This window comes from Atractosteus spatula, chromosome 1, assembly GCF_055471065.1.
Source record: "Atractosteus spatula isolate fAtrSpa1 chromosome 1, fAtrSpa1.hap1, whole genome shotgun sequence".
NCBI classification, from domain to species: domain Eukaryota; kingdom Metazoa; phylum Chordata; class Actinopteri; order Semionotiformes; family Lepisosteidae; genus Atractosteus; species Atractosteus spatula.
Genome location: NC_142706.1, coordinates 13,260,254 through 13,285,894, shown reverse-complemented (window position 1 = coordinate 13,285,894; position 25,641 = coordinate 13,260,254). Strand labels below are relative to the sequence as shown.

At 37.5% G+C, this 25,641-nt stretch overlaps 1 protein-coding gene across 2 annotated transcripts; it reads right to left on the bottom strand.

Moving 5' to 3' along the window:
• Positions 1-6,211: 6,211 nt before the first annotated feature.
• On the bottom strand, positions 6,212-22,523 carry LOC148840646 (excitatory amino acid transporter 3-like). Of its 2 annotated transcripts, XM_088908800.1 has the most exons (12): positions 22,393-22,523; positions 21,230-21,370; positions 18,575-18,667; positions 17,035-17,146; positions 16,871-16,913; positions 16,411-16,515; positions 15,789-15,973; positions 15,497-15,604; positions 13,170-13,292; positions 10,781-10,975; positions 9,175-9,309; positions 6,212-8,084 (listed from the first exon to the last, which is right to left on the bottom strand). In XM_088908800.1, exons 1-12 carry the CDS (start codon positions 22,472-22,474, stop codon positions 7,844-7,846), a joined length of 1,563 nt encoding a protein of 520 aa, XP_088764926.1. In that variant the 5' UTR covers positions 22,475-22,523; the 3' UTR covers positions 6,212-7,843. The 2 variants fall into 2 exon arrangements, with proteins under 2 accessions (XP_088764926.1, XP_088764935.1); XM_088908809.1 differs by lacking the exon at positions 9,175-9,309.
• Between the last annotated feature and the right edge of the window lie 3,118 nt (positions 22,524-25,641).

Genomic DNA, 25,641 nt, shown 5'->3' with positions numbered 1-25,641 from the left:
GTCTTACCTCTCTAAACCAATTTGCTTTGTCTAAAACTACCCTCTCTTGTTTGAGGGGATGAAAGAGCGTAGTTTCAGACCGTAAAAAATCTGGACTTGTAGTCTTTTTGACAAATTTGTAGATAATGGTTTGCTTGTCTTGTATCATGTGTTTAGTTTGTAATTATTGTAAAGAAATTGTTGTTGTTTATTGCTCAGTCACTAAACTGGGAAAGAAATAAATGAACCGCATGGCAGTGCTCTGAAACATTCCTCAGCGATGTGTACGGAGTCTTTTATTCATTTTAATTATTTGTTACATTACTAAAACTGGAGTCAGGGTGTCTTTTTTATTACCCACCCCTATTTCTAACATCTCTCTATTTCGGCTTGAGATATTTCCAAGGCAGTATTTCCCAGAGACCGGTGGATTGAGGAGTAAGGGTACATGAGTCAAGTGGGAGTGGAGATTAGCGGCAGGAGTGGTGAATGTTGGGTAAGACCTGAGGGGAGAGGAATGATGTGCGTCTGGGGGGCAGGTGGTGAGTCTGCCAAGGAGAAGGGAGACGTGACTTTAAGAGGAGTGATTCCTGACGCACGACTACAAGATAAGGGATGTGTGGGGATGTACAGTAGTTAAATGAACACTGAAGTAATGTGCCTATGATAGATTCAATGGTGCAGATCCCCCAGATGCTAAACAAGGTCACAGAGGTCAGCAATGTGATGAAGCTGCTCATACTGTCAGTTTACAGAGGGCCAGTATGCACATCAGCAAAAAGTGTGAAGATTAGTTTATACAGTTAAGTGAAACTGTGGCTAGAAAACAGCTGGGACTGTTGTACACAACATGACTATCATTAGAAATACAAAAAAAAACAATGAATGCACACATGGGAATCTTTTGTCTTTCAGTCTTCACGTTTTCATACTACTACTGCTTTCATAACATTTCACAGGCCTTTTCTGTGTCTTAATCACTCCTTTAATGGTTTAATAACTAACAACGAATTTAGATTCACTTTCTGTTCACTGTATTTCTAATGTTTTAAATTTAAACATTCATTCTTTATCTTGCCTTTTTTCTGTTTGTAGACAGTCTTCTTAAAGCAAATTCCAGGGATGCCCTACATGTAGTATTATCTTTGCGTCATGTCTTGGGTGGGCATTAAATTAAATAACTTCACACAAGCTCTCATGGAATTCATAGAATCTTTTTTTTTATTAACAGTTGTTTTCTAAGATTCCCAAGTAATCTGTATGTGTGTACAGTAATTGTTGCTTGAGCAAGAACTTGCTGGGTTGAAACGTGTTGCCTTTTTTTCCCATGTAACATACTCTGTGATACCGTATGTGGCTGAATGAGTACTGTATTTTCTGAATGAGTTCTTTGTCTGCTTTTCTTTTGGGATTTCAGAGTCACCTCTTGCTTTTTCCAACCAAGAGGTGATCCCGAAAGAAGTGTCCCCTTTTGTATGCCCTTTCTGTCACAATTACAAATTTAATAGGAATATTACTTCTGAAGTCCTTTGGAATTTTGTGTTGTAAAATGTATTTAGTCCGAACAATATAAAATCACATGGGATTGGATGCAGTGTTCTAAGTGTGCTTCTCGTCTTACCTTTGTATCCGAGACTCAGTGTTAGAAATAAAGGACTATAGGCCTATATAGGTGGCAGAGTCACAAAGGAGGTCTAATAGACTACTTCATGACAACTTTTTTTGTTGACCCTATTCTTTCACACATATTTGCATGTTTAAAGTATGCAGGTGTAGCCTGCTAAGGTCACCATATCAACATATTTAAATAGCTTTTAAAAAAGAGCCGTACAGCAATGGTATGAGGAGTGAATCCAGAGCACGCACTGTTTTTTCCAAGCATTGCTCAATTTTTTTATAAATACATTAGAATGTGTGGAATTTTTAAAGCCCTGTTGTTGGAAACCTACAGGAAAATCTTGGCCAATTTTTGGAATGTCAAGATTGTACAGTAAGACATGCCCATGGGTTTCCCAAAGTTATTAAATACTTAAGTAAAAGTGAAATCCCTGGTTTAATATCTAAATGTAATCCTTGATTTAACTTAATTATTTAAGTAAATGAGAAATCTGTTGTTAAATATTTAAATGTAATCTCCAGTTTAGCCATCAAATGTCAATTAAGAACAAATTGTCATAGAAATAATGACATGGCAAGTAACCATTTATCTAGCACTGTATTTAGTGGAGCAATTTAATTCAGGTACCTTGCTGGGGATACTACATCAGTGTACTGCCTAAGAATTTGTACCCATGGCCTTCCAGTCAGGAATCCAGAACCCTAACCACATCTCGATGCCACTGACACTAGCAGTAAAATCCCTGATTTCTCATTGTTCCTGTAACATGAATAATGTTTATCCCTTCCATTATGATCTTCATTTGATCAAAACTTGGATTTTGAATTGATACAAACTATTCCCATTGGAACTGTTAATCCATTTTGACTCTGTTTCCACAAGGATTTAATAGAGTATGTAAATGCTTGACACCTGATTGCACAGGAGTCATTATTGTATCATTTCGCATCAGTACAGTTTGATGCACATCAAAAGATCTATTTGAAGGCTGAGGAGGCTATATTGACGGTATGCCTTTGTGCGGGTGTTCTGTAACAGACAATGAGTACACAATGAGCAAACAGACTATACACCAATGTAGGGAACTGTACATCCACTGTACATGTATTTTAATATATTTTCAGTCCCTATAGTCTTTAAGGGATATTAATTAAACACTTTCAACAGAAGAAAACTTAGGAATTAGCTAAAAGCAACAACACACCTACGACAACAATGTGCGCATCTTTGTTGTTTTAATAAATGTCACTCTTATATAAAATGATATATAAATTTTGGGGTGGAAAAATCCAATGTGAAGGCCTTCCTCCAGAAATCAGTCAAGTTCCTGGCTTTACACTGCCACCCTCTGGCTACAGTTGTTCATTTCAAATCCACAAATCTGGACAGGGCGTTTTCTTTTACTATTGCTGAATCTCAATTCTGACACTTGTCAGATTTGATACTGTAGTATGCCTTTTCTCTCTTTACGTGGCTCATTAGATTTTGTTTCTCAGAACAAATAAGTAATATTTTCAGAAATGTGGTGTGGTGAAGTGGCTCTGTGGCTAAGGATCTGCGCCTGTGGCTGGAAGGTTGCCGGTTTGTAACCCCCGGCCGGCAGAGGAATCCTACTCCACTGGGTCCCTGATCAAGGCCCTTAACCCCAACTGCTCCAGGGGTGCCGTATAAAAATGGCTGATCCTGCGCTCTGACCCCACGCTTCTCTCCCTGTCTGTGTGTCTCATGGAGAGCAAGTTGGGGTATGTGAAAAGACAAATTCCTAATACAAGAAATTGTATATGGCCAATAAAGTGCTCTTATCTCTCTTAATAGCTTTTGCTTATTATACTTAGCTTAACTGAATGTTACTTAAGTCCCAGCTATAAAATATGAGACTAAATTTCTGAAAAGAACATTTCAGATACATTCCCATGAAGAAGACATCAGGTTATCCGTAACATAAGGTTATCAAAATAGAAAGGGCACACTAGGTCAATCCATGAGGAAAAACCATGAGTGATTGTGACTGTCACTGGTTCAAGCAAGTCGTGGATATGCAAATCCAAGACATACTCTTCCTTAAAAATGACTTCTCACCCTCTCAAAACTCTACAATAGTATGTGCGAGTGTTCGATTATGGAACTTCCATCTTCCATCCATTTTCTAATCTTTTTGTGCAACATAGGGTCACTGGGGAGCTGGAGCCTATCCCAGAAATAAAAGGGCAAGGATACTCCAGGTGGATCATCCAGGTGGATGCTGCACATTGGTGGTGGTGGAGGGGAGTCCCCATTACCTGTAAAGCGCTTTGAGTGGAGTGTCCAGGAAAGCGCCATATAAGTGTAAGCAATTATTATTATTATTATTATTATTATTATTATTATTATTATGATTATTATTATTATTATTATTATTACTCCGTGGCTGGGACGCCACTCCACTGCAGAGCACATACACCCACAGACTCTCATACTGTGGCTAGTTTTCTCAAAATCCAATTAATCCCCCAGTATGTCTATGAGGAAAGAGGAAACCAGAGCACCCAGTGGAAACCAGAGCATGTACTGGGAGAGCTTAGAAATTCCATACAAACAGCACTCCCGGAATTGAGCATGGGTGCATTGCTCACCACTGCACTGTTACCCATGAAATATGGCGTTTTGTAAGTAAATTCTATTTCCTGAGCAATATATTTACAAATTCATTATTTTCTACTTAGTGTTCAGTAGATGTATGAAAGCTGGTTTTTTCTTTCTTTGGTTCAGCTCTGTGGTGATGAAGCACTAACCCGCTTGTTATTGACCTAGAGTCAATTTCGAAAGTGTTCCAGTCCGTCACCATTTTAAAAACCTACCCCAGATAAAGTCAATCACCTATTTCCCTTTTCCTTTGCAGATGAGGCTTTTAACATTTGGCACAGAAGTAGGACATGCAGTCTTAATGGCCTGTACAGTATATGGAAGGTCTTTTTCTTTATTTGAACAGTTCTGCCAAAAAAGTAATTTAATCAAATGTAATTTATCCCAAAACACATTTTTTTCCTTACAATGTCCGTAACTTTGCACAAAATAAGACCTCTGCTTTCTACCATGTCGGGATGTTGTTTCATCTTTTTTCTCTCTATGCCAAATTCCCTTACATATTCGCAGAACTCTGAAAACTGTAATTGCAGTCAAATTGTGAAATTATCATGCAGGACAAGCCAAATTTTTAATACAAAATTTTCCATTTTTCTTTATGGAGTGGAGCACTATTGTAGTAAAATTAAAGTCCATTTCACTATTAAACATTTGATCACGGTATACAGTAACTGCTGCTTTAATAACTCTGAAGTTGTAAAATCTTCTGAAGTAAATTACAGTGAAGTAATGAAGTCAGAATCCCATCACACTTTTATTATCTACTGTATACATTGATGGAAAATTAATATATGCTGTGTACAGCTAAATTGGAAGAAAATGTATGTAGGCAGAAATGTGGGTAATCTAATTACAGTAGGTTGGTTTCCTGGGGTACAATTAACAACTTATTAAACACAATTGATTAAGTGATATACTATATGAGTTTATGCTACTGTACTGTACTGTATGTCAAATCTAGAGAGTCCTGAGGGAATCAACATAAATCTCTGAATGACACAGGCTACATGGAGACCCAAAATGCCACTGTTTTGCTCCTCAGTCAATATTATAGTGCATCTCATGAGCCTGACCTTGTTGAACCGACATTTGGCTGAAGCCGGGCTCAGCTGTTCAGGGAAAGCCGTACAGAAACCTATGCCCTCAGGTAGCGGACGTGGGGCGACCTGATGCTAGGCGGGTTTCAGGACATCCGAACGTCAATGCTGAGCGAAGGCAGACTGAAAGACCCGGAAATATACTGTATAGCTCCAGAGAGAGAGAGAAACACCGGAAGGACAGCAGAGAACCGGAAACGATAGACAGGACAGAGAAGGAGTGCCCTCTGGCTACAGAGGGCGTGACAAATAGTAGTGCAGATCATGACACCTACATGTGAAACTTGTGAAATAGTTCACATGGAACGATATATGATTGGAATCAGAAGACAATACAGAAAACTAAATAAAAGGAGAATCAGTGAATAAGCAAAGAAAGCTTGTTAAAAGAGTGAGAAAAGATAAAAGAACATCAGGCTGGACAAACTGAGAGAGTTACTGTATGTAGTCAACAAGAGACTGAAGAATTTCAATGTATTGGAAACAGACAATGTCATTGTGCTTTTGGATAGTTTGCCACTTTGTGCAAGGATGGGTATCACACTGGCTTGGTACCTTCTGGGCTGAATGTTATCTGTAACAGATAAATCTGATTTTTGCTTGAAACCAAAGCCCTTACTGTTAATATTCCTGATGGTCAGAAAATTGCAGCAATGAAATTTCCTATCTAAAAGATATATGATGAGAATGTATCTTCTTGTTTAGCAAGTGCTGCACAACACAGAAAAAAAATATTAGAAAACCTATTAATATTCAGTGAGATGTAGACAGAATATACATAATACACAGAGAAGTGGACAAAGGAAAAAGGAATGTTTTTGTGATCAATTTTATTTTGGGGAAAAGAAACAGTACAAAAATAATTTTTAAACAATCCATTTTTTCCCAGAAAAAAACTCCCTCCCTCACTGTATTTCAAATCTTTACAGAGACAAAGGAACTTAATTTGATTGGCCTTGATTTCCTTCTCATTAGTTTTTGAACTGTTACAACAATTTCTGTGTCCTTCAAATTCTTTTCAATGTACGCCTTTGACCTACAGTACAAGAAAGGGAATAAATTAAAGTTATGAAACTGCTGAGGATAAGAAAAGGCCTACAATAATAAATTGTGTTTCTAAAAGCCTCAAAAAGCAGTCGTGCCTTGATTGCCAACAGCTTCCTGTCAGAATCCTGGCTCAGAAGCAAGAAAGATGGCATTTCTCTCTTCAGCTCACTTTCATCTTTAAACCCAGTTCTGTGAACACCTACTGCCAGCCTCAATTACATTGTGTAATTTAGATCCAACTTACAGTAGTTTCTTAAGCGAAAAATTCAAAGGTAAATTAAAGCATTAAAATAAGAATTCCGGCTAGTTATGCATTTTTTTTTCTAAATCCAATATTCCAGGTCTAATAATCATAATTAATTTATAGAGTTAATTCATAGTTACTCTCCGATGTAACACAAGTTACAAGTAATAGGCCGAAACGTTGTGTTCTCTTTCTTCTTTTTTTCAGCATGGAATAAACCTATTACTTGTTCCTTTGCAGCCTACGCATGCTGACGCAGCTACCCACCTGAAACACAAGTTAGTTGTGTTGTGTAAAGTTATAGAACACAAATGATTCTTCAGGCAATGTTCGCAAGTTAAGCAGAAGTCCTATCCTGGTATACACTCAGTACGGGCTCAAAAAAGTGAGTTCTTCTGACATTTTTCTGTACAGTAAGTGGGAAATCCTGAGACAGAAGAAGCTACTTATGACTTCGGTGTCTTCAAGACAATGTGATGAATCAATTAAAAAGGCAAGCAAAACATAGACAATATAATAAGAAGAATAAAATTTAAATCTAGGGATGTTATGTTGAAATCGCATTATGCACTAGTAAGGTCTCATTTAGACTACTGTGTTCAATTTTGATCACTACTTTTAAGAAAAGGCATTCCTGCATTGAATAGCTACCATACAGTATATTTGAGGATAAATAGAAATGTCCCACACTGGTCTAAGGAACTGAATCTAGTTTTAGACACAGAAAACTAAGAGGGGACCTGATTCAAGTATTCAAAATTCTCAAAGGCAATGACAAAGTGGACACATCAGATATCTTAAGAATGCAGAGTGGAAAACAAACATGTGATAACAAGTGAGCACTATATGTAAGTGCATTTTAAACTGGACACAGCTTTACCCAAAAGGTTGTAAGAGCAGAAGCCATATCTTTGAAGCCGATAAAATGATTGGATAAGATCCTGGGATCAATTAGTTACTAACAACCAAACAGGTTAGATGAGATGAACAGCCTCCTCATATTTACAGCCATTCTGCCCTTATGTACTGAAACACCTAAATTGTCGAGCTTGAGTCAGACACAGTTGCATATTAAAACCTTCCAAAATACTTCCCAGGGATAGCATTCATGTTAACAACTTGGGTTAAAAGAACACATGGTAAACAATTTAGTAATACCTTCATTCTTATATGATCGAATACAGAATTAGACATTTAATGGCAATAACGTTGTCCTAATTGTGCTCTCTGCTTTCCCTAAACCCGAGAGGTCTCTGAGTGCAAGAGGGAGTCATCTTTATCAGCAGAGAAGCCCTCATTAATGCAATACTTTTTCTCACACTCATTTGCATCTGTCATCGGTTCCGTGTCTAAAGGGCTGACAGTTTCCCTGTCAGAAGTAAGGTCATTGCTTTCCAGCTCCTTCACAGAGAGTTCATGAACTATGCCGGCTCCGAAGGCATCCCCCAGCACATTGATCATTGTCCGGAAGCGATCTCTGTTTGTAACAGACAGACAGCATGTGAGAGCAGCACAAAAGAGAACGTTCAGCTGTCAGATAGCTCTTTTCTACTGTATGTCCCACATCCACAACTTCAAACACTCTAGAGAAACTTTACAGATATTTCAGATTCCTCCATTATGGGAAATATGTAAATATGACTAGTGTATGTATACAGTATATACTGTAATAGCACCTTTGACTTTTATTATAGTAACTATCCCTAGTTACCCCACATGAAAAGTGTTAGTGATCTTCAATAGTTACACAACTAGAGTTGCCCAAAGGTGGTTTATTAACCTGCTATTATTAAGTAGGTTCTGCTTTAAATTTGCTTTTTATCTGGTCAGATGACATGCAGTCATTATTCTGGGAAAGTTTGAATCACTGTCTTCTTTGCTTTGGACAGTGACAGTTATTTTCATTATTACCTACAGGGCATGAAAAAGTTTGAATGTTGTGTAACAAGAAGAATAACAAGTACTATATACAGAAAACTAAATGTTGAAAATTCATTATATAAACCTACATTTTTTTTTTGCTTTATTCATTACACCATTCTATTCTGATATCTGAGAAAAATGTTCCAGGGCACATTTTTATCCACAATACACACAATATGGTTCTGCATCATACTCAGATCTGTATCCACTATATTTAAGATAAAAAAGCACGTAATAGAAAATAATACAAATGTTTTCTTGATGTTCTAAACTAGATGTTTTTACACCTGTTCTAGCTTACTCAAACTTTTGGGATGTTTTTCCACTGAATGTTATTGTTGCAGTGTAACATGTCACTAAGTTAGCACTTACTGTAGAAGGATGTCATTAACATTGCTTTCTTCCTGAATTTGAATTGTAAACATGCCTCGTTGTAAACTAAATCCATCTGCAGTAATGTTCCAATGTTTGAAACAATGCAATGTGCATTTACCTTTGACCAATGTCCAACATCTATATCTCCTGGGCATTGACAAGATTTGGTCATTTTTACTGTAAGCAACTGCATCTTCTGTACATAAAAGACAATACATGTGGCCAAAATTGTATTAAAAATGAATTTAAAAAATGAAAAAAGAACTTACACCAGCCAGTCTATGGTATAAATAATCATAACATCTTCAGCTGGCAAGCCCACAGCAGAAAGGACGATCAAAATGGTAACAGGGCCTGCAGAAGGAATTCCTGCAGCGCCAATGCTGGCTAATGTTGATGTTATACTAAACATAAACACAAGTAAGAGATTCTCCATCAACTTGATGACAGAAACAGACTGTGAGGAATCAGCTTACAACAAGAAAGGCTAAAAAAATAAAGCTAACATTTATTACATCAATCATAAATGTCTCCAATGATCATCAGAAGTTCAGATAAAACTGTTCCTGGAAACCACCTGATATCTATGATATTATGTAACATTCATATCTATGAGTTGGGTAACTCAGGAAACATTTTATTTTCAGCGTCATGTCAGGTTTTGCCAGTAAATGTAGAATGTGGACATACAGTACAGTACTCCTCACATGATTAATGGTTAATCTTTTGTTCCTTGTTTCAATTCATGACTCCTTTTCCCAGCTACATTCCAATTATTCTGACACAAGAGGAGTCCTGGTAATACTTCAGTATCCCAACAGGCCAAACCTGTTAAGGTTCTTGATCAGATTCAAGCCATTGTCCATGCATTGGTGTTCTGAGGTTTTGAATCTGGGCTATGTCATTAGCTGGCTGTGAATGGAATCCTCAAAGCAATTAAGCCCCTGTGAGTTTGCCTGGCACCTGTGAGCTCGCACTGCTCTCAGGGAGAGTTCAGTTCTAACTCCACTGGAGGCATTACGGTATTCACAATGTGAAAAGGCTGCACAGTGCACATTTTGGATGACGTATGCTGGTAGTCCGTCTTGTGTTGGTAAGAGGATTGCAGTGATACGTTTGCAAGCTTAAAAAAGGCATTCCAAACCCCCTGAACAACAGTGTCTACATTGCCAAAGACTTAACATATTACAAACATAATACATACTGTACAGCAGCCATATCACCCTGCAACTCACAACTGGCAACCCACTGAAGCTAAGCAGGTGTGAGTCTGGTCAGTACCTGGATGGGAGACCTCCTGGGAAAAACTAAGGTTGCTGCTGGAAGAGGTGTAAGTGGGGCCAGCAGGGGGCGCTCACCCTGCAGCCTGTGTGGGTCCTAATGCCCCAGTATAGTGACGGGGACACTATACTGTAAACAGGCGCCATCCTTCGGATGAGACGTAAAACCGAGGTCCTGACTATCTGTGGTCATTAAAAATCCCAGGGCATTTCTTGAAAAGAGTAGGGGCGTAACCCCGGCGTCCTGGCCAAATTTCCCATTGGCCTTTACCAATAATGGCCTCCTAATAATCCCCATCTATGAATTGGCTTCATTACTCTGCTCTCCTCCCCACTGATAGCTGATGTGTGGTGAGCGTTCTGGCGCACTATGGCTGCCGTCGCATCATCCAGGTGGATGCTGCACATTGGTGGTGGTGGAGGGGAGTCCCCATTACCTGTAAAGTGCTTTGAGTGGAGTGTCCAGAAAAGCGCTATATAAGTGTAAGCAATTATTATTATTGCCAAAACCCATTTTGTGTAGAAAGTAAGCAGCCTATACAGTACTGAAGAATCTGAAGTCGATATATAATAACTGAAAATGTCATTGACTCACCTGATAGTTATGATTTTACCAACATCCAGTGTGTAGTCATTCATTTGTGCAACAAATATAGCGGCCACAGCTTCGTAGAGAGCACTCCCATCCATGTTGACAGTGGCTCCTATTGGCAGCATAAACTGTGTGATTCTCTTGTCGATTTTGTTGTTTTCTTCTGCACACCGAATAGTCACAGGCAAAGTTGCAGAGCTGGAGATGAAACATCATGCCCCGTGAAAATGAAGAACATTTCTTTGAAAAAATGGGGAACAGTTTCTTTGAAACACAGGCTTAAGGCCATATCAAGGTTAGTATTTTTTATTTTATTGAATTTATAGTGTATAAATTGTCATATGACAATGACAATTAAAGGTTAAAACATTTCAGAGTTAATGTAGTTGAAAAAGGCCAAAGGAAAATACAAGCTAAGTTAAAGGAGAATTTGGGGCAACGTTGTTAGCCATATGGCAAGTATAGCATGTGAGACAGCTTGATAATTGTTAGGAACTATAGCTCTCAAGTTAAAGTGTCACAGACAAAACTGAGGTGAAAATTGTAGGTAGACAAGGTGACAGCATTTAAGCAGCTGTAGAGAAAAAGATTATCTTTTTCTCATCAGCAAAATGGTGCAAGAATTTCACTAGATGAGTGTGGAAAAGAAAATTAAACCTGTTAAACATACACTTTAAATATGGTCTTTAAACCTGTGATGCGTGGCAGCAGACGGCTGTACCCACCAACTGTAAAACTGTTAATGCAGCACCTTTTTGTAGACCAATACGTCTTACTTCTATTGAATGCAAAATTATGTACACAACAATTAGAACTAAACTAGAGGACCATCTGTGTGGCAGTAAGACTCTTGGGGATTGTCAGCATGGATTTAAAAAGGGAGATCTTGTCTGTTACATTTCTAATTAACTTGTAAGAGTTTTTTGGACCAAGAAACCAGAAGAATAAGAGATATACAGAACAAAGAATATGATATTTTACAGTTACACTTTCAGAAACGTTTTTTTTAATAAAGTTCATAATAAAAAAGATTAATTCTCCAAATGCAGGCAGCAGGCATTCAAGATAATTGATGCATTTCAATTTGCTTTGTTAACATATAGGAAATGGTTTACAGTAAAAAAGTTTATAGATAAGGGGCAAGTGCTCAAACTCGGGGTGATGTAAAGAGTGCAGTATCACAAGAATCTGCTTTAGAACCATTGTTGTCTGTGATGCATATCAATGCTCTAGATAATGGCATAGTTAGAAAAGACTTTCAAATCAAGTTTACAGATGATACAAAATATTAGGATTAACAAAAACTATAGAAGCTGCAATGGGTACAGAAATATTTATACAGTATTAAGGACTGGTCAGATTTTCACAGAACACATTTAATGTAAACAGGTGTAGTGTTTCTTGCAGTGAAAACAAAACACATATTTAAGAAACACTAAACTTTCAAAAAGCTACCTGTGAAATATAATTAGGTTTATGTTGACAATTTTTTTATCTTCTAGAAACAGAATAGAACAATAAAATGGCAAATTAATGTTAGGATATACTGTACTCAAAGTGTGCAATTTAAACCAAGGGATGTGAAACAAAAATTGTCAAATTTACTAGTAAGAACTCATGGTGTGCAGGTTCAGGTCATCATGATACAAGAAAGGCAGACTTAAAGGAATGTTTTAGTTTGATAGACAAAAATAAAAAAAAAATAATTTTGAAGAGAGGAGACCTTGCCAAAGTCAACACAGTAGTTTCAGAATTAATCATACAATACTAACCAAAGGCACAAATATAAACTGAAGGAAAGGGCATTTAAAATAGAGAGCTTTCCACAAAGGATTATAAGTTTATAACAAGCTACTGTATGTGGTCATGTTCATGAAGTCCATATCATTACTTTCGTTCAAGAAACAGCTGACTAAGACCTTCAGATCAATTATCATCCAAAGACCAATTGAGCTTGATTTTACAATATTTTCTTGAGCTGCAATATAATCCAATATAAGCTCTTTCCTGATTTAGTTTACTTTCCTAAGGCATCTGAACAACCACTTGTCTGGACTAATGAGTGCTCCATTAACTTGGAAAAGGTGTCATAGACAAATGTACCGTAACATAGACATGAATTAAAGTTTAACAGACAATTATTGAAATAAATAAATTAAAGTTTAACAGACAGTTACTACAATGAATAAATTAGTTATTTTGACTATTTACTTCTTACCTCTAGGACTGACTTAAGGTAGAAAGTTTTTTTGTTATAAATGATTGCGGTGGTGTAGTGCAGTCAGTAACTCTCCAGACTCATAACTCCTGGATCATGCATGAGGTACTTTACCCAAGTTGAACCAATCCAGACCCTGGTCTTATGAGATGTGGCTTGATATGATTTACCTACCTGGAGGAGATCATTAGCGCAGTCACCAGAGCCTGGGCCATCCCCAGCATGAATGTGAATGGGTTTTTCCTCACGATAATGAAATACAACAGTGGGAGGCACACAATACCGTGAATAGCAAATCTGGAGATGACAAAGAGGAAATGTTGAGCATAGCTGCATTTGCTCTCATTCAATGAATGAAATTCACTTAACAGTAAACTAATCATTTCAGGAGTTTACTTCAGCCACTATTTAAAATTACTTCATGGTTTCTTTTAAGAAACGGGGAATAGGCAATCTTTGTAGTTAAATACACTTGATGGTGTCAGGAAAACCAAGACGAATGAAAAAAATAAGGTTCCATGAAGGACAGCAATTGTCATGGAAAAGTGACAAATACCGAATAGACACATACAGTACAGAACCATTTCATTATGGTATTTGACAGACAGATACTGTATACTGAGCATCCAAAGAATCATATTACAATAAATTGTTGTGTACAGCCAAGCCATCAAGGGGAAGATCAAGCATGAACATCTGTATCCTGAATCAAATCATTCATCGCACATGTACAGCTTGTTTCCAGTGGTGACCAAACACACTACTACCTGGTTACTTTTAACTATAGGCACCCTGCTGATCAATCTTGTTGATGACATATCAGCTTATCAGCATAATCAATTGACCTTTTTCATATCCATTCAATAAAATATCAGTGCAAATCAAATATGACTGCATTTAGCAAACAGCAGAGAAGAGCTATGCTTTGATAGGGCAATTATAATTCACATTTATTTCACTAACATTCATTAAGCATAAACTGCAAATTAAGAGTTCTATATTTGGTCAAAGTGAACCAAGATCCTGTTTTGAAAACCTAAGCTGTATTTAGCATCATCTTATGATCTGTTACTTTCAACAGCCCTGTCACAAGATAAGAGCTTCTGCAGCTGTCACAGAATCTAAGATGATACAGCTCTAATATTCCTCAAGGTAACAGCACATACACTGTATGAAGGTTTCTTCTGCTTCTCCAAATGCCCAGCAAATATCTCGCAATGCCAGTTTTGTCAGACCCAGCTAGAAAGGGGTGGTGTGGTGGCTCTGTGGCTAAGGATTTGCACCTGTGGCTGGAAGGTTACTGGATTGTATCCTGTGGCCGGCAGAAGAATCCTACTCCGTTGGGCACCTGAATGAGAACCTTAACCCCAACTGCTCCAGGGGCACCATATAAAAATGTCTGACCCTTCGTTCTGACCCCAAGCTTCTCTCCCTGTCTGTGTATCTCATAGAGAGCAAGTTGGGGTGTGTGAAGAGACAATACAAATTCCTAATTCCTAATACAAGAAATTGTATATGGCCAATAAAGTGATCTTAAATCCAATTTCAGTTTTCATACAACACAAGTTAAGGATTTTGTGTTCACAATTGAGCCCATTATTAGCCCTTTGTATTTAGATCAGACCTCATTGTGTAGCTCTGTTTAACATATTTGGAAATTACATTGCAATCAAGTGTAAAATCAAGTAACATTACAGATGTACTAATTGTATTTTTTTTATTCTATCAGAACAGCTATACTGTCCAGTAACGTGTTGTCTGAATAGTAGCATGACAGAAATGCTCAAATCTGACGCAATAAAGGGCACAGCAACCACCCACGCTAAGCACTGGTATGTCAAAACAATTATTTAAAATTACAGTGTTGTATTACTGTGTTTGTGTGGGGAGTGTGGATTTCAATACTGTATAATAATGTGATCTGCAATGCTTCCACGCTGCAGTTTTGATTTTTCCCCAGTGTGCCAACTCATCCAGCCTCTAAGCAACTATATATCACTTAAACACAGGAGCTGAATTGTGTGATGTCAGATTCAGTTACAGAACATCCCCCGACCGCATAGACAGTTCTAAATCTCAGCTGTTTGATCTGTGCATCATTCTGCAAAAATCTGATTTAATAAAACACATTCTCTCCAGGAACACCATGAAAACCGTGAACATCCAGTTACTGCAACATGCCTGTGTCATCATCTGTGGTCTTGGAAGACACTTAAACCTGGACTTTGCAGAAACTGCTCGTGATCCATTCTAATTAATGTACCAGAAACCCATTGCATGAAGGGACAACCATTGTTTTAGATAGATAGCCAGACAGACAGACAGACAGACAGACAGACAGACAGACAGATAGATAGATAGATAGATAGATAGATAGATAGATAGATAGATAGATAGATAGATAGATAGATAGATAGATAGATAGATAGATAGATAGATAGATTCCTACATCAGTAGACCTTTCAACATTTAGATTTACTGCAGAAACAACAGTAGCTCACCCACAAAGCACAGTCACCATGTAGAGCCCAAGCTTTCGGAAAATATCCCAGTCATCAACTTCAATGATCTTGCCAGCAATTAAGAACATGATTCCAAAAGGCATGTAGCTGCAAATACAGGAACAAAAGCAATTACGGATTTTAATGGAATAGAATATAAAATTCATAAAGGAAAAGTATTTTATGTAAAGCTCACCCAGGACTCAGTATTGAAAGTAAAGCTCCAGAGGAATCTATTAGGTTTGTTTACTTTTCTTTAGATGACAAAAATGACAATTTCAAAATCTCATACCACATAATGATTTTAACTATTTTCATAGTTGCTTCATTTATTGCTTCGAAAAGTTCCCGCAGAATTCGTCCTCTCTCTCCCATTTGACCAATGATACTCCCAAAGACCAGGCAGAAGACAATGAGACCCAACACATTAATTCCATTGGAGTACTGTCCCACTATTGTGTAGTCCTTGGTCACGTTCTGAAAAGTCAAAAAATCAAAAACAAGGCACCACGGACTTATTATTGTCTTCTTTATTACATTTGGCATTTTGCTTAGGGTAAACATTGATTTATGTTTCACTTTGGTCATTAATTTTCAGCTAAATGAAGGAATTAAAAACCACAAATCCAGCAGCCTTTCTACATGGAGACACATCAGTAAGAAGCGTTTTTCATGAGATTTTGACAAACCACAAGACATTTGTATTATTATGCTGTGTTAGGTTCCCTTAATGTGAACGTGAATGAATAGGTAGAAGAATGACAGGACATCAAGTGAATATAGCTCATTTTCCAATGATGGTGGAGTAAGCAAGTCACATCCATAACGTGCAGCATCTGTTTTTCTAACACTGCTCTGTGTTTGAAGGACACTTGGGTGCTCTAGATGTCTCCAGAGGCCTTGAAAGACTTTACCTCTCGCACAGTAGTTGTCATGACAGCGGTCACTGGAGAAACAGGGGTGGTGTTTTGCTCAGGTTTATCTGGAGGCTTTTCAAGTTCTTTGCGGTTTGTCTTGTACTGAAATAACAAAGCTAAAAATTTAGATATCAGGAGCTCAGCATCTGTCACCAAGCACAGTGTTTGACGTTTTCCTTTGCTTGACTTGAATTTCACAGTGGTTAAATTTGGTAAAGCTGTTATATTAAAATAAATGGTCTTGCAGCCCACAAGAAAGAAAGAGGTGGAAAGGTTACTGTATATACACAAGTTTATAAAATACTGTGACATCAGTTTGTGCAGATATTTTTGGTTTATGTGTAACATTTTAAACCAAAAGCTGTTTCAAGAGTTTCGGGAATTTTTTAAGGAAGTTTTGATATTTATTGTTAAATTACAGCAAAAACAGCAAATGAGGCATTAGAAAGTGCCTTACCTGTTGAAAACAAGTCTGAATAAGATTTTCTGGAAACATATTCCTGTGGATAAGAGCAGATTGTACAGTTTTGTCTTAATAACATGAAATTATTTGGAAATTTCATGCATTATTTATTCTGCATTCATTAAGGAGACAATAAGCTGCAACAAAAGGATTCTTACCTGAGAAGGTCCAATATTGCATCCAATGTAGTGATCTCATGAACAGATTTGTTGTCATTGTCCTCTGACTTTTGAGAAACTCCAGGCTTAATTGTCATTACCAGCACAATTCCTGTAAAGTATGTGAAACTGTCAAAACATATCTCACTTTGAAATACCTACTGTAATGCTGTTTATTCTGAGCTTGCAAGACTCTAAGACATTTCACAGGTACTTCATTATGTAAGTTGTTATTGCATATATCTGTCGACATTTCCAATATTTGCTTGGCAATATTGAAATGATGGAAAACCCAACAACTTTGCTTGAAATTAAATACCAATTAAAATACAGTATGCAAAATACAGTACAGTGCTTATATCTATACCAGTATTGTAACTAATTATTTATTGTGTAAATGCAGTAATAATATTAAATGCAATATACTGTACAGTATGTTTAGCAATATACCCCTTAGTGATACATTTTAATAATTTATTTTTTTTCTTGTGGCAAGTTGGTACAGCAGTTAGCATAGCTGACTTGCTGGGGCCCTGAGTTCAATTCTGGATCTGGGGTGCTATCTGTGTGGAGTTTGTATGTTATCCCTCTGATAGCCTAGGCATTTACCTCTGGTTGCTCTGGTTTCCTCTACAGTCCTAAAACATACTGGTAGGTTAATTGGCTTCTGGGAAAATTGGCCCTGTATGAGTTTGTGCCTGTGTTTGTGTCTGTGTCTGGACTGCAATGGACAGGCGTCCTGTCCAGTGTGTACCCTGCCTTTTGTCCATTGCTTGCCAAGATAGGCTTCGGCTCTCCTGTGAATTGGGAGAAGCAATTGGAAAATGGATGGATGGAAAAATTGATATTCTTTCTTAATAGCTTTTTTGTTAATTTCGTAAATTAACAATTCTAATTAAATTAATGTATTACATTGAAATAAACATTTACATACTTTACATTACTTTAAGATATAATATTTCCAAGTTTCTTACAGTTTTATGAAGATATGTAGGCCTGTAACTAGAAAACTGTAAATTCAAAACCAAAGCAAGTGAATATTCACTAAATTCAATGCATAACTTTGTTAAAGTAATTTATCTTAAACTTTTCATTACACTGAAAAGACTGAAGACTGAAAAGACTGAAGGAGTCTCTTCAGTTTAGTAAAATATTATATTTTGGTGTTATTTCAATACGGCATAGCTTAGACTCTATAAATATGTTTGAATCCCCTTTTAATTGCATGTATATAAATAATCAAACGTTTTGGTATCTGTATATTTGTTGCAATATTAAATGAACTACTGTAGTTGTCTAATTCTGAAATCAGCTAAATAATTTAGTAGCCATTTTAGAAAATCACAAGTGTGCTAAGGACCTAATACTGAGTTAGTATTCATGTAACATAGACAAATCTGGTGACATCCTGACTATTATTCTTCCCAAGATCCAGACAAATGGGAGCATCAGGATAACATGGGGACTCTACAGGAACCTGAGGCCAGAGAAAAACCTGGATGCTAGGCAAGAGTGGAGGGAAATAAGGTAAAAATCCTACCCAGGATGACAGCGAGAATTGTTGTAGATAAGTAATACGTGATAGCACGTAAACCAATTTTGGTGGAAAGCCCTACATCCAGAGATGCCACACCTGCAAAAATAACAAAGGTGTTGTCAATATCCAGAGAAAAGGCCGATGGCTTACACAATTGCTCTTTAATTAACAGCACTAAAATTATACAAGAGTCTGAAAATGACATATGCAGATAACTTATTCCATCTGCGTTCATTTTGCACATACTGTAGATTTTTCACTTCATTGTGGACAAGAGACTTTATTAACTTGTGAACTAGGCAGTCTTATTTATATATAAAAATGCATTTGTGTTTCAAATGCAAAGCAGAAAAAAAATATCCATATTTTCACATAATTTTTCCACACAAAGACCTGGTCTATAAAACAAGTTTTCGAAGTTCTGTTCATTCAAAGAATTATTCCATACACTTTCCATGTACGCCAGTTTTAATGCAATAATTTGGGTATGTAATAACTTTAATGCAATCATATGTGCATGCAATAACTTTCTTTCTCTGTCTCCCCAGAATGGGGGGATTTTGAAAAGCAAGAGTGGATCACTAAGTAAAGGCACCAGGTCATAGTACCAAACACAGGTTGTGCTCTGCAATTTGGACATTTATTTGAGGTGGGTCATGTCAGCAGGAGACTTTGGACTTGCAAGACAACTAATAGGGACAAGACTGAGAATCATCACCCAGGCCCATGTCAGTTTTGAGCCACACTTCTGGAGCACCTGCTGGCTTGTCGTGATGGAACAAGTAAAGGTTTATTCCATGCTGAAAAAAGAAGAAAAGAAACACTGCGTTCGGGTGTCACCCGAAGAAGGCTCCACAGCTGATACGTTATGTTTACTTGTTCCTTTGCAGCCTACGCATGCTGAAGCAGCTACCTGCTTGAACTCTTCAGCCGGCTTGTAGTGGTGTCAATGAGTGACGACCCACTCATTGTAAGTGGCCACATAGACTGTAGTGGAGCTACTGTATGCAGCTCTGATGAGTGGTTTGGTCATAGGATTCCTGCCATTTCTCATTGTTTCCTCACCCTTACCTGTGCGATAGTCTTGTTCTCTTCTTGTGCTCAGAGAGACGCACGATTTTTTTTAAAGCCTTTTGGTGATAAAGTTGGAGATGACAGCAAGCAGATGTTGTTTCCAATTTCAGTTTATTTTTATATTCAGTTGCTTTTTTAATTTCAGTCGAGAGACTTCATTATAAAATATAACTTTTTCATGCTTTAACATAAATTATATTTGTAATTTTTTTGTGTTTTCTTTCCTTGTACACCTACCCTTGCATGGCTTTGTGTCAAATTCTTCATCCTCCCTCACAATCAGTTCTGGCTGGTCATCCTACATTCCTTCTTTTGTGCCAGAAAACACATCATCTTATAATAATTATTTTTTGTGCTACTTTGTTGTTTTCAGCAGGTGTTCCAATGGCTTATACACACATTTTCACACTGTTTTGCAGCATTCGATGTATTTTATTTTTCATTTAATAGATTTTCTGATGCTTTCATTTAAATACTGTTCATACCTCTCTGATCTTCTGCTCTTTACTCAGTCGTAAATTTCAATCAGTTATTTTTTCAAGGTCTTACAGGTCCAAAAACCGGTTGCTTACAATTCTCTTTGAAAGAATTAGCATAGTTCTCTTAGGTAATCAGGATTAAGTGATTTGGACTCCATACAAGTTACTCAATCATGAATTTTTCGATTTTGAATGAAATAGTTCTGCTGTCTTAGGTGATATTGCAGTTATTTAGTACTAAAATATTTTGTTTCATTTAACTCTAATATATATTTGCAAAATCACCAGAAATGGTGATATTTAACATATACTAGATATCTAAACTGTTATATATAAAAATGCAATGGTTTTAAATGACCCAAAGCATTTTCCAGATAAGATCCACTTCATCCACCACTAAAGAGCAGCATCCAGTACAGTATATGAGTAACAGCTGATTGGCACAGCTGCTCATTTTATTTTGACATTGCACTACGATTTAGCTGAACAACAGCCGGCTAGAGTGTGGAGCTGCATCAGCAGGACGCTCGAAAGAAGCAGTAGAGCTTCTATATTTTATACACCGGTAAAGAAGCTCTACAGTCAAGCCATTATGGTATTTATAATGAAAGTGTGGGGGGATGACAATAACCAAGATCAATCAGCCGCAGCTGTCTGTAAACAGTAATCACTCCTTATGTCATTTCCTCACCTACAATTATAAATATTACACTTAATCCCCTCACTCCCTTACATATGTCTTTTGCATTCTGCTTCTACCCTATCTCCATCTTTACACCTACTGTACTGTACTCTTTAGTCACTCCTCACTCTGCTTGGGACCTACAGTAGCCTCCTCCCCCTGTGGTCAGGAGTTTAGCCCTCTGCCAGGCAGTTTAGGTTAAATTTTATTGTGACTAAAACACTCCGTAAACCTTTCAGTACATGGTTATTGTCATTTCTAGTGAAGCATTAATTCTTTTCACTCTTCAGCATAGAATTAACCCCTACTTGTCTCAAAGTCTAAACTGAACAGACAGCAGTGACACAGGAGCTGCCAGGTGCCCTCTTCCTTTGCCTGGAAGGCTAATCAGAGGCATGTTTATGGGTGCTGTGATATTTATACCTGATATGATGCTGGAAGCAATGAGCGGTAAGATGATTAATTTGAGCATTCGCATCAAGATCTCTCCAGGGAACCCAAAGTAGTAAATATCCAGGTGAGAGAAAGAAGCATATTCTCGCACCAAGACACCCAATCCAATACCTGCAAAAGGAACAAGAGTAAATCCTAAGACACCTGCCCAAATGATCATCTTATCTGGACAAGAACAGAATATCCCTCTCCTTGAGAGTCTATCATTCTATCAATGAAATGTATTTTATTTTTTTATTCTAGCATACTGAACTTGTAGCATACTTTGTCTTTGTAGTGTAGTTGTTTGGTCTGTCAGACATACAGTAACATTACAACAGTCAGCCATGTGTGACAGTGCCATTTTTTAACCGTCAAACATCCCTGTTCAAATGACAAAACCATGAGTGAGATTAAAATTAACGTGTTTTGTGAAATAGTAAATAGCAGCAGTACTCTGTATTTCAGTTAAATGCTTTGAAATTCCTTCACATCTCCAACAAGAGAATAGAGTCTTCCCTAAAATGTTATCACTCTAGGAAGTGTCTCTTTATCACAAAGGAGGACAAGAGCAGATCTAAGATCTCCTGTGTTCTCAGGTGCTCTGCAAAAGGTTTGGAACTCAACATCAGTCCTCTTCACTGTCAAACTCTAGTTCTAATTTATTTACACAACCAGTTCAGCTAGGGTTCTCTTTGACACTTTTACAAACAAATTGCTGGTCTTAACTGTTGGACAGTTTCTGTGAAAGCAAAAGTACATGTCTGATGGTGTATATAATACATCACATTCGTGGTACAAAATTAAGAAAGCCTTGTTCTGCAGGTCAGTATATCTGACTTTATTTTAACATGTAACCCAAGAGCAGCCTACCTTGTGCAGAAAAACTGAATATTAAATGAAGCAAGCACCAACTCTCTACAATTGTTTTGCTCACATATTTTACTGTGCAGATTCCTGACATTTAAACACAGGATCCGAATCTCAGCATTTAGAATATGCTTCACCATGTTATTTAGTTTGGGAAATGTTTTAAAATCTTATTGTTTACTTTTCATAACAGGGAAAAATGTTCAGGTCTAAACCATCAGATAGGCCAAGAGATATTGTATTTTTTCTTGGCTAAAAAAAACAGGTTGGACAAAAAGACTTACCCAACATCACTGCAGTCACTGTGCTGATCAGAAGCCAGTTTTTCTTGAGAAACATCTTGAAATTGTATCCTTTTCTCCCCATCTTCTATACTTGGTAGGAAAAAGAATGAAGCAGGCAATAAGGTGAGATGGTTCTGTGAGCTGCTACTTTTCTAAACTCGCTGTGAGTCGCAGTGCTCTTGAGTGCCGGAGGGACTGAGTCATTCATTTTATTACCTGGATGGGAGTGGAGTTAACCGCACATAAGCACTACCTTGTACTTCGCCATCCCTCTGCTTGCTCTTTGTCCCTCAAGGGACCTTGTTATTGTTTATCTCTCAGTCTTTTTTTTTACTTAAAACAGTGAACTTTCTGAAAAAATGAAACATCAAATGTCCCCCGTTGATCTGTAGAAATTAGCACCGAGGCACATTGTAAAGTTAAAATTTGAAATCTTAAAGCTAAATATTTTTGGAATTGTAGATTCTGATCAAATTAGTAGACATTAAGGTCAGGTTTCAGTTGATATCATTAGGGTGCTAAAGCAAGCACTGTAGAAGAATTTAGATCAAATTCAAGACTGGACAATCACCTAGCAGATTATGTTTAATGTAGACAAATGCAAAGTATTACATGCTGGTACCTGTACATAGGGTAGCAAGCACCAAAACTGTAAATATAAAACTGGAAGCACTGAGTTTGAAGACCCAGCTTACGAAAAATAGTGTTTATGTTGACATTAACTACACCTTCTGGGTAATGTGAGGAAGCAATAAAAAGGAAAACAGTGTAAAAAATATATAGTTAAAGCATAACATTTAAATTAAAAAATGATACGTTAAAATTGTACTACAGACTTGTAAGAACTCATTAAGAATATTGGGTACAATTTTGGTAACTGCTTAACATAAAAGATACTGCAGCTGTTTTATTAGTCCAGCAAAGAACAATTATGTACAGGACATTGTTGAGCTTAAAGTAACTTTATTGTCTGACAGGCTAAAAGAGATTAACCTTTTTAGCCTTAATTGGGAAGATTTTTGTTGGGACCTAATTCAAGTGTTCAAAATTCTTTCAGCCCAATAAGAGTCTTCAAAATTAACAGTGAAAGACAAACTCAGAGGAAAACTAAGGGAAGTGAAACTGAGAAAATGAGGCACATCTTTGTGCCGAGCTGAGGGAGTCTAGAACAAACTGATGATAAGAAGATATTGTCCCACGCAGAAGTAGAAAAAGTGTTACAGTACATTAATAATCAGCTACAGTAAATAATCTTGAAATTTCACACAACTTTTGATTAAAGCCAACTGATGCGTGTCAAATAACCTAGCATTTAACAGGCTTGGAACTTTTAAAGATGCTTGCAAATTACAATTAGTAGCAGAATCATTATTTTTGGTGCTGCATTTATCCAATTTAATTACAGTTTGTAATTAGACACAGGCTGTTGTAGCTGTGTCACTGCATATGTGCATCAATATTCTTTAAAATAAAAATGGCACATTAAAGATCAATTCATACACTAATTGATGTTCTAACAACAAACTAAATTAGTTTGAAAGGGTTTAACACGTGGGTGGAGAGGGTTTGTGAGGCTCAAATTGACAGGCTCTCAGGGAGAGACAGGTCTATGGAGATTTGAAGGGAAAGACAGGCTTGTGAAAGGGAGAGGAAGCTGTGAGTGAAACTGCTCGTGGCACTCTGGAGAAATAAAGGCTGAAGTAGTGGGCCACTATCTACTGTAGGTTGCTAAGTAACGGCACTTGGAATGCTTTGGGCAGAAGCAGAGTTCATGGAGGACTTGGGGTGGCCTTACAGAAGGAACCTGTTGTTTTGGGCAGTTTATTCTAGTTTCACTCTCAAGTCCCCTTTATTGAATTTCTTTTACATGCACCTCCAACTCTTTGTATGTTGCAAAACAGAATAATGTCTACGTATCAAAGCTCTGCCAGTCCTAAAGAAATAACTTTGCTCACACTCCTGCAAGCGTGTCCCCATAAAGCCCTGTAATTCTTTGTTTTGCAGAGCACTCTCTTTACATATAATACAGTGAGAGGATGGTCTCCTGGCGCTGAATTAAAGCTGTTCAGCTCCACTCTGCCGTCAGCTGATGCTCCAGGAGTGACAAGGTAGAGCTTTTGAGCATTTTGAACATGAGCGACCAAGTGGAGATAGATTGAAAGTACAGTACTAACAAAATAATAATAATAATAATAATAATAAAAAAACTTTATTTATAAAACACCTTTAAAAGCATCTTTTCAAAGTACTTTACGGGTAAAAATAAAAAAATAAAAATAAAACAACAAAAACTGTAAAACTGTAAAAAAAATTAGCGGAAAGAAACAGAAGGGTTTAGGATGCAGTAGAAGATGCAGAGGGGCAGATACAGATGTGAAATGCCAGCCCCAGTGCCTAGCCACTACTGACCGGGCTGTGTTGGCTGTAGAAGCAGTGGAGGACATTGAGGTTCTAGAAAGTGATTTTTAAAACCGTGCATTCCCTTTTGAAGTAACTAAGAAGCAAAGTAATCTAGTCTATCTCAGACACGAGAGGAGCAAAATGGGAAGCATGCCTGCTAGGTCGGGGGGTGTTGAGGATCTGAGTACCTGTTTTATCCTGGACACAGGAGAACCGCATGAGTGTGTGGCAAGGTTAGACACGTTGGCCTCCTCAGCCCCTTGCCAGTGAGAGATCCGAAGCTGGAGCTGGAGGTAGACGGGTCAAGTTATTATGTGAAAGGAGAGCAACAGACAGGGTTACTCAAGGTGATGAGATGAAGAGCTCTCAGTGGGGTTGGAGCACAGGTGGCAGAGTTCATGGCCCTCAAAGAGCCCTAGAGGAGGCTCCTGGGAAGCGAGTCAGCATTTAAGCTGATAGGAGATATGCTTTTGGTGTTGTGCATGATTATTGCCCAATTTGCGAGAGAAGGGCCTCCCCACCTCACATGGGAGTGAGATTAAACACTCCAAAAGTATCCAGCAGCTCATCAAAAGCACCCTTGCTGCCAGAGGAAGGAGCGACAATCAAGGTAAAACTCAACCAGAATATGAATAATAATAAACTTTATTTTATATAGCACCTTTAAAGGTGGCTTCTCAAAGCACTTTACAGAATGACTGCGCTTGACAGTTTAGTCCTGGGTGGTATAAAAAGGACGTGCACAGTGATGGCAGTGTTGAGTGTCTTATTGAAATACCACCATTGTGTTTTCTGATTTTTCTACCTGAAATATAACTAAAATAATGTCTCCTTGGTTATACTTTTGTT

Excerpts from the sequence above, each read along its gene's own strand:
- LOC148840646 (XM_088908800.1), bottom strand. The coding sequence starts at position 22,474 with ATGGGGAGAAAAGGATACAATTTCAAGATGTTTCTCAAGAAAAACTGG. Across the intron at positions 16,914-17,034 it reads GCAATATTGGACCTTCTCAG|GAATATGTTTCCAGAAAATC; the intron begins GTAAGAATCCTT and ends TCTTATCCACAG. Across the intron at positions 8,085-9,174 it reads TATACCATAGACTGGCTGGT|AGATCGCTTCCGGACAATGA; the intron begins GTAAGTTCTTTT and ends TGTTACAAACAG.